Source organism: Panthera tigris, chromosome A3 (assembly GCF_018350195.1).
Source record: "Panthera tigris isolate Pti1 chromosome A3, P.tigris_Pti1_mat1.1, whole genome shotgun sequence".
NCBI classification, from domain to species: domain Eukaryota; kingdom Metazoa; phylum Chordata; class Mammalia; order Carnivora; family Felidae; genus Panthera; species Panthera tigris.
In genome coordinates this window covers 26,903,730-26,911,630 of record NC_056662.1, presented here as the reverse complement: position 1 = coordinate 26,911,630, position 7,901 = coordinate 26,903,730, and the positions used below count along the sequence as shown (strand labels likewise).

At 55.2% G+C, this 7,901-nt stretch overlaps 1 protein-coding gene across 4 annotated transcripts; it reads left to right on the top strand.

Annotated features, from left to right (window-relative positions):
- The first annotated feature begins 1,618 nt into the window (after positions 1-1,618).
- LOC102949741 lies at positions 1,619-7,098 on the top strand. Of its 4 annotated transcripts, none has more exons than XM_042980688.1 (5): positions 1,619-1,709; positions 2,830-2,911; positions 4,496-4,660; positions 5,451-5,582; positions 6,852-7,098. In XM_042980688.1, exons 2-5 carry the CDS (start codon positions 2,830-2,832, stop codon positions 6,986-6,988), a joined length of 516 nt encoding a protein of 171 aa, XP_042836622.1. In that variant the 5' UTR covers positions 1,619-1,709; the 3' UTR covers positions 6,989-7,098. The 4 variants fall into 4 exon arrangements, with proteins under 4 accessions (XP_042836622.1, XP_042836621.1, XP_042836623.1 ...); XM_042980687.1 differs by lacking the exon at positions 1,619-1,709 and adding an exon at positions 1,710-1,792; XM_042980689.1 differs by lacking the exons at positions 1,619-1,709; positions 6,852-7,098 and adding exons at positions 1,710-1,792; positions 6,068-6,845.
- Positions 7,099-7,901: the final 803 nt, after the last annotated feature.

Below are 7,901 nucleotides of genomic sequence, written 5' to 3'. Positions count from 1 at the left end.
CTGAAGTTCAGAATGGAAAGGTGCATCCTGCCCACCCGAGGGTCTCTCTAGCACCTTCCCTGAGTCTCTGCCCCTCTAGGTTCATCTACCCCCTGGGGATTAAGCCCCTCCCTCCAGACACTGGCTAGAGCAGGTCCCTGTGGCCTCACTGGCTAGAGGAACCCTGATGGATGGGTGGGCACTGGACACATTTCATAGGCCCAGAGCCGAGAGACATAGAAAGCTCTGATCCCAGGCCACAGAAGGGATCCCCAGCTTTCATTCATCAGTCTACCATTAGTATTCTAACAATCCCACGCCACGTTTCCTAAACTCATGCTCCACTCCATTTAACAATATCACTCCCCTACTTACCTCTGGTGGCTTCCCATCTTTAAAATAAAATCTAAGATCCATAGCATGGCCTCTGAGGCCCTACTTGGGAGTCTAACCCCTCTCCAACTCTCCCCTCTACCTGTCACACTCCGGCCAAGATGGCCTCTCTCTGTTCTTTGAATACACCTGTGTTTTTCTGTCTCTGGGCCTTTGCACAGGCCTTTCTGCTTAGAACTGGATTGTGAGCCCTAAAAGGCCAGGGACTGTTTTTGGATTTGTTTGGCTCTATAGCCCCAAGCATTTACCTTGGGGACACTCAATAAATGCCAGCTGTAATAGATCTTCATAAATAATTCTTTTTTCCCCTAAATGCTTATTTATTTATTTTTGAGAGAGAGAGAGAGAGAGAAGAGAGAGAGAGAGAGAGAGAGAGAGAGAGAGAGAGAGAGAGACAGGGTGGGCAGGGGAGGGGCAGAGAGAGAGAGGGAGACACAGAATCCGAAGCAGGCCCAGAGCTGTCAGGGCAGAGCCCAACCTGGAACTAGAACTCAACAACCCGTGAGATCATGACCTGAGCCAAAGTTGGACACTTGATCAACTGAGCCACCCAGGCTCCCCCTTAATAAATAATTCTTGAGTAAATGTGCCTGATGCTTTTCTGTTGACTTATCTAACCTTTACAACAGCCATGTCAGGTAGGTACTATCATTAGCTCCCTTTTCTAGAACATAAGACAGGAACTCAGAGGTTCATCCTAGGAGGCCTAAGAGGTTAGGCCACTTGTTAAGGGCCACACAGCTAAGATTTGAACACCAGAGGGAGGCTTTTATTCACCCCCACAGGGTATCTGGCGGCATGGGAGCAGGGTGGTAGGTACACCACAGACCAGCTCCCAGATTCTAGATGTTTGTGGGCTTGCTGGAGCAGGAAGCATTGAGCCTGGGCTGGAAAGTTGGCAAGACTGGGTCTCGGCAAAGTCACTAAGAGAGCATTCCAAGTGCAAAGAACCGGCAATGAGCAAAGGTGCGGAGGGAGGGTGATTCAGCTCCTGGGACTACCAGACTCAGAGGGCTGGGCCGGCCCAGGACACCCCGCCAGCTGGGTCCTGGGCGCTGTCAGCTGTGGGTCTCCAGAGGCAGGACCCCCGCGGGCGGGGAAATTGAGGCGGGGACTCACTCCGCGGCCCCCCTCCCCGGGCTGGGGGGCCCGGGTGTCTCCAGGGACGCGGGCTGGGCGCTCCCACGCCCCGCTGAGGCAGGACGTTCCCACGCAGGGGTTGGCCTTGGGAAAGGCTGTAGGGCGGGCCTGGGGGCGGGCGCCCGCGCTCTGGTCCCTCTGCCGCCCATTCTCCGTTACTTGTTGGGCTGACCTAGCTCGCTGCGCTGAGCAGGGAGGTGAGTGAGTGGGTGGGAGAGCCTGGCTGCCCAAGGCTGGCGGGTGAGGGATGCGGCCGCTTGGACCCCTGCTTTCGCCACCGGTGAGGATCCGTGTGGTCCCTGCCATCGAGTAGGGTCAGGAGCGGGGGATGGTTGGGGGGGGGGGCGGATCCTGGCAGCTGAGAGTTGAGGACTCCTTGGGAATTACCCTCTCTCCGAATGTGGGGCGCCATCTCTTTCCCCAAATGTAGATGACTCCTTCCCTCTCTTCAAATGTGGGGCTCCCCACTTACAGACAGGAGCCCTTCCTTCCCAGATGTGGGGGCCCCCTCTCACCACACATGGTACACCCCCTCCTTCTCTCTGTTGGGTGCCCCTCTCTCTCCCCAGATGCGGGAAGCGGGGGAGGGGAGTGTGCTTTTTCTGTCCAGAAGTGAGATACCCCCTTCCTCTCCCCAAAACGTGTGCTCCTCTTCTCCCTCTGACCCACTTTGGTCCTTGCCCTCCTCTAAAGCCCCTCCCCACCCCCATGGGAGCCAGACTCTGAGACTTCCCTGGGGGGTGGGGGCTTGGGCTCAGCCTGTCCCCTTCCCCCACCAGATCCACCGCAGAGCAGGCTTTGTGAGCACGTAGGCAGCCAATTAGGGAGGAAGGGGTGGGGGCCAGACCTTCTGTGCAGAGACCTTGGCAGATGGCCCTGTGAGGAAGAGAGGTAGCCCCAGGCCCTGCTCCCTCCCTACCTGGACTCCCACCCAGTTTCCTCAGGGAGGGAGAGCAAACAGCCCAGGGAGGTTTCCCAACTTGGCCTGGCTGAGCTGGAGCTGGGACCAGAACCCTGGCCCACAGCGCCAAACCGCTGGGACCCTGCCTCTGGGAGTTAGGCCTCCTCCCACTTCTCAGATGGTTCACTGAGGTCTCCCGAGTGGGGTTCCAAATGTCTAGGACCCCCATCTCCCCCCACCAGGATCGCAGACAAAAGTGGAAGGGTCAGGGGCATGAGGGTGACCTTGAAATCCACAGACGGGCCCCACCACCACCTGTGAAAAAGGGTTTCTGTATCTGGGCCCTGAGGGCAGGGGCAGAGGGCAATGTGGGGCAGGACTCACACACACACACACACACACACACACACACACAGATGTTCTTCAGAGCTGTCTGGAGCTTGGTGCTAAGGAAAGGAGGACCCAGGATGCGGCAGATACACAGCCCGGGAAGCGCTGGTAAGACCCGCACACCCCACCCCTGTCCAACTCCAAGGCTAAGGGTGGGCTCCTGCTTGTCAGCTGCCCTGGGCCTGCCCTAGACTGTTTTCCACAATCCCACCCCTTGGGCCTGGGCCACATGCCTCCAGGATCTGGAGCTCACATTTGACAGGGTCCCCTTCCACCCCAAGCTTCCTCGGGGCCTGACCCCCACACCTTGGGCTCCTAGGGCCTTTGTGTCCTGAGGTGGAGTGTGCTGATGGGACCTTGGACCTCCTTTCCAGACCCTATTCAGAAAAAAAGAGGCCTAAAGCAGGAGAGACTTCAGCCACATAGCAGAAGGGCCTTCTTGACCCTCCGGAGAATAACGGATAACGTTCACTGAGCCCTTACTATGTGCCCCAAGCTGTGATCAACATTTCACACAGACTAAAACACTCAGTCTTCATAGCAACCGTGTGAGGTGGATGCTGGGCTGTTATCTCCATTTTTCAGATGAACAAACTGAGGCCCGGAGGCCTAGGTGTTAAAAGAGCCCAAAGCAGTTCCAGCACTGTCCTGGCAAGGTGGTACCAATGCCCTCCATGTGGGCACCTCTGGTGACAATAAACAGAAGCTTGATGGAGACCCTCTTGGTGCCCAGCCTTGCTCTGGACACCCTGGACACCCACACGGAGCCCTTGATGCTTAGCCACCAGGGGAAGCTTCTAGGAAGGAAGCCAGTTGTAAAACGGCCCTCTAGCAGTGGAATTGACCGAGCGTCCGCTGCTAGGCGCGGCGCTAACCCTTTCAAGTATATTATCTTGAGGCTGCCCACGACAGCGTGCGGCGGGAGCTTACTGTCCCCGCTTTCCAGATGAGGACACTGAAGCACAGTGAGGTCAAGGGGCTCGCTGGAGCCGGGGTGGGTGGAATTGGAGTTCAAACGCCGCTGACTGCAAAGCCGTGCCCTTGACCGGTGGTCAAAGGCACGCGGCTGGCGCTTTACAGTTTGCAGAGCAGGTGTACATCCACCACGTCAGGCTCCTCTCCCTCAGCCTTCGTCCCACCGTTGCCTTTGCCTGCCATGCCCTCCTCACCTCACCTCTTCCCAGAGAGCACAAGGTTTGAACCCAGAGGGGCTGCCTTGCTCCTTTTCGCTCTGTGAGTTACAGCAAGTCACTTAGCTGTTCAGTTTCTCTGTCTGTAAAGTAGACAGATAACAGTCTCGCCTGGCTCAGAGTGACGCGGAGTAAATGAGTCAATTCACCTGAAGGCCTTAGAGTGGCTCCTGGCACACAGTAAGTGCTCAATAAATGCAGCCCTCTTTTTTTTTTTTTTAATGTTTATTTATTTTTGAGAGAGAGGGAGAGCAAGCAGGGGAGGGGCAGAGAGGGGGCTGGGGTGGAAACAGAGGAGCGGAAGCGGGCTCAGTGGCGACCGCGGGAAGCCCGATGCGGGGCTCGAACTGGCGAGCCATGAGACCATGACCTGAGCCGAAGTGGGATGCTTAACCAACTGAGCCACCCAGACGCCCCGGTGCAGCCCTCTTTTTTAATATTATGGTTAGAGCTGGGATGTCCCAGGTGCAGCCTGAATGTGGCTCTTCTGTTGTACCTGCAGCCCACAGCAAGGAGAAGATGCCCCCCTACACTAACTACCATGCCCAGCGCTCCTACCCCATGCCCGATGAGCCCTTCTGCACAGAGCTCAACGCTGAGCAGCGGGCCCTGAAGGAGAAAGAGAAGGGCAGCTGGACCCAGCTGACCCATGACGAGAAGGTGGCCTGTAGGTATCAGGGGGAGTGGGGGGGGCTGGCTGGAGAGAGCGGGCTGGGGGGGTTGACTTTGAAAAGAAGGGCCCCCACTCAAGACAGCCAGAAACCCCTAAACGCCTGAACTCATACCTGAGGGGTGAAGTTTATCCCTTTGTTCATCTATTCTTTTATTCGTTCAACTATTTGTGCACAGTCAGATGCGAGGTGATGCTGGGGATACAGGAGTGAATCACCCAGATGGTTCCTGCCCTCAGGGTGCTCTCAGGCCAGTGGGGGAACTGACACAAACCCAGATAACCGTAATATGAATTTTGCGGCTAGGGCGAGATGTGTCCAGGGGGTTGTGAGGACCGGAAGGAGAGAGACATGGAATCCTGGCGGGCCTTTCAGAGGAGGGCACATTCTGGCTGGCCTTGAATGATAAGGACGAGGGTGCTGCCTGGGAGTGGGAGTAGCATGGAGAGGGATGTAGGAGCAGGAAAGTGTGGGCATCGCTGAGTGGTGTGGGGGGAAGGAGCAGAGAGGCAGGTGGGTGGGAGAGCAGGGGCCTGACCCCGGGAAACAGGAGGGATGTGCGATCCCGAGTCCTGCCCACCAGAGGTGCCCCCGAAGGACTCCTATTTGGAGCCTGCTTCTGGCCATGCTTTGCATACGGTCGATGTTCAATAAGAATCTGCTGAATGGACAACACCTGCTTCAGGGACGGGGAGGCTGGGAATCCCTGAGGCCAAGACTTGGTCCAGGGTCCTCGGAATCCATGCGCCCGAGACCCCTACCTCCTCACCCCTCATCTGCCTCCAGTGTACCGGCTCCAGTTCCATGAGACCTTCGCGGAGATGAACCGTCGCTCCAATGAGTGGAAGACAGTGATGGGCTGTGTCTTCTTCTTTTTTGGATTCACAGCTCTGATGATTTGGTGGCAGCGGATCTATGGTGAGTGGCAACAACCCCCCCCTCGCTACCGCCCGGGGCCGCGCCCTTGTGGTCAGAGCCACCAGCCACGCTCTTATAAGGCAACTCGTCTGAAGAGTTTTGAAAAGTCCCCCAAAGGGGTGTAGGGTGAAGGGCAGAGCACGGCTGCCTCGGTTGGGACGTAGGGGCTCTGCCTCTCTGGACCTCAATTCCCTTGCCCGTAAAATGAAAATAACAGTGCCCACATCACAGGGTTTGTGAGGATTTAATGAGAGAGCCAAAGCCAGCGTCTGGCACATAATCATGAATGGTAATGTTACTGATTGCTGTTATTAGCCATGGATTTTTCTGTAACAAAGAGTCACCAACATACAAGAGCTTAAACAAGATACAGGTTTTGTTCCTCTCTCACAAAAAAGGCCTGGGGGAGTATCGAGACTGCAGTGTCAGGCTCCTTCTGTCATACTGCTCTGCCATCCTTAACGTGAAGCTTTCTTCTTGATAAGGTGGCTGCCCCAGCTCCAGCCATTAACGCCTACATTCCACCCAAGAAGAGAGAAGAGAGACCTCTTTAAGGTCCAGAAGTTGCGCACGCCACTTCTGCTCACCACCCGTTGGCTAGAAGCGATCACATGACTGGGTCTAGCCACAAGGGAAGCTGGGAAGTGTAGTTTTCAGCGAGGCCGTCACATGCCCAGCTGTCTATTACTACTGAAGAGTGATTCTCAGAGTGTGAGACCCTGGACCAACACCATCACTTGGGAACTTTTAGAAATGCACATTCTCAGCCCCAGTCTGGATCTACCAAGTCAGACACTTTGAGGGTGGAGCCCAGCAATCTGTGTTTTAACAAGCTCTCCAGAGTGATTCTGCTGCCCACTCAGGTTGGAGAGGCACTACTCTGGAAGAAGGGAGGGGATGTTGGGGAAGAGCTGGCAGTCTCTGTGCCAGCTGACCTCACCTCTGATGGCCTCACCTTCTTTCTTCTTCTGCGAGAGTGTGATGTGAATTCCCGCTTTGCTTGAGGATGAAATGAGAGAGCCTTTGGGAAAAAATTTATCCTAGCCCAGTGTTTGGGGCTAAGAGGTGCCCATAAAGATATTTTCCTTCTTTACCACACACTGGGGTAGAAAGTACCAGTGACTCAGGCAGGCCGGGTCAGCCTCAGGGACAAATGGACCAGGAAGTAAGGTATGAGCTGTGTAGGGAGCTCTGCCCCCAGACCTTCCCTGATGCACACCTCGAGGCATCTAAAATGCCTTTGTCCCCCCACCTGTGCCTTCCCCGCAGTGTTCCCTAAGAAGCCCGTCACCCTGACGGATGAGTGGAAGGCCCAGCAGCTCCAGCGCATCCTGGACATGAAGGGCAACCCCGTGCAAGGGCTGGCCTCCCGGTGGGACTATGAGAAGAAGGAGTGGAAGAAGTGACATGGCATCCTGGCTGCTGTCCCTGCAGCTCCACCCTGGCCCAGAGCCTGTGGACGGCCCTTTCCTCCTCTTAATCCCAATAAAGCTGGCCTGTTCTCTTCTGCCTTCAATCTCCACCTCTTTACTTGCCACAAACCCTTCATTACATCTAAAATCAAGCAGTGTAGTGAGGGAAGGACAGGAATAAGCCACCTCCGGGGGCCCAGAGCCCAGGTAGTCAGGGAGGGCTTCATGGAAGAGTAGGGACTAGGGCTGAGTCTTAACAGGTATGTGGCATTAGGAAAGGGAGGAAGGGGAAGGGAAGGTTTTCCAGGTGGAGGGAGTGGCTTGAGCAAAGGCAAATACACTCCTTTATTCAGTCAATTAACAAATATTTATTGAGCACCTACTGTGTGCCAGGTATTAACCCAGGCCATGGGGGCCCAACAGTGCATAAGACGAAGTCTCTGGCCGCATAGTGGCAGCATTGGGAGACACAAAAATGAATGTGTAAGTATAACATACAGTATGTTACGCAGAAATGAAGAAACAAAGTAGGGTAAAGGGACAGAGTTAAAAGGAGACTGGAGGTGGTAGGTGGAGGCCTTTTAGAGGAGGTGGCATCTGAGAAGAGGTCTGAATGACATGAAGGAACAAACCTTGTATCAAAGGCAGAAAAGCAGGGCGCTTGACTGGCTCAGTCAGTGGAGCGTGCGACTCTTGATCTCGGGGTTATGAGTTCGAGCCCCACATTGGGTGTAGAGATCACTTAAAATCTTGAAAAAAATTTTTTTAATGTTTGTTTATTTCTGAGAGAGAGAGAGAGAGAGAGAGAGAGAGAGAGAGTGGGGGAGGGGCAGAGAGGGGGAGACGCAGAATCCGAAGCAGGCTCCAGGCTCTGAGCTGTCAGCACAGAGCCCAACACGGGGCTCGA

Excerpts from the sequence above, each read along its gene's own strand:
- LOC102949741 (XM_042980687.1), top strand. The coding sequence starts at position 1,760 with ATGCGGCCGCTTGGACCCCTGCTTTCGCCACCG. Across the intron at positions 1,793-2,829 it reads GACCCCTGCTTTCGCCACCG|ATGTTCTTCAGAGCTGTCTG; the intron begins GTGAGGATCCGT and ends ACACACACACAG. Across the intron at positions 2,912-4,495 it reads ACACAGCCCGGGAAGCGCTG|CCCACAGCAAGGAGAAGATG; the intron begins GTAAGACCCGCA and ends TTGTACCTGCAG.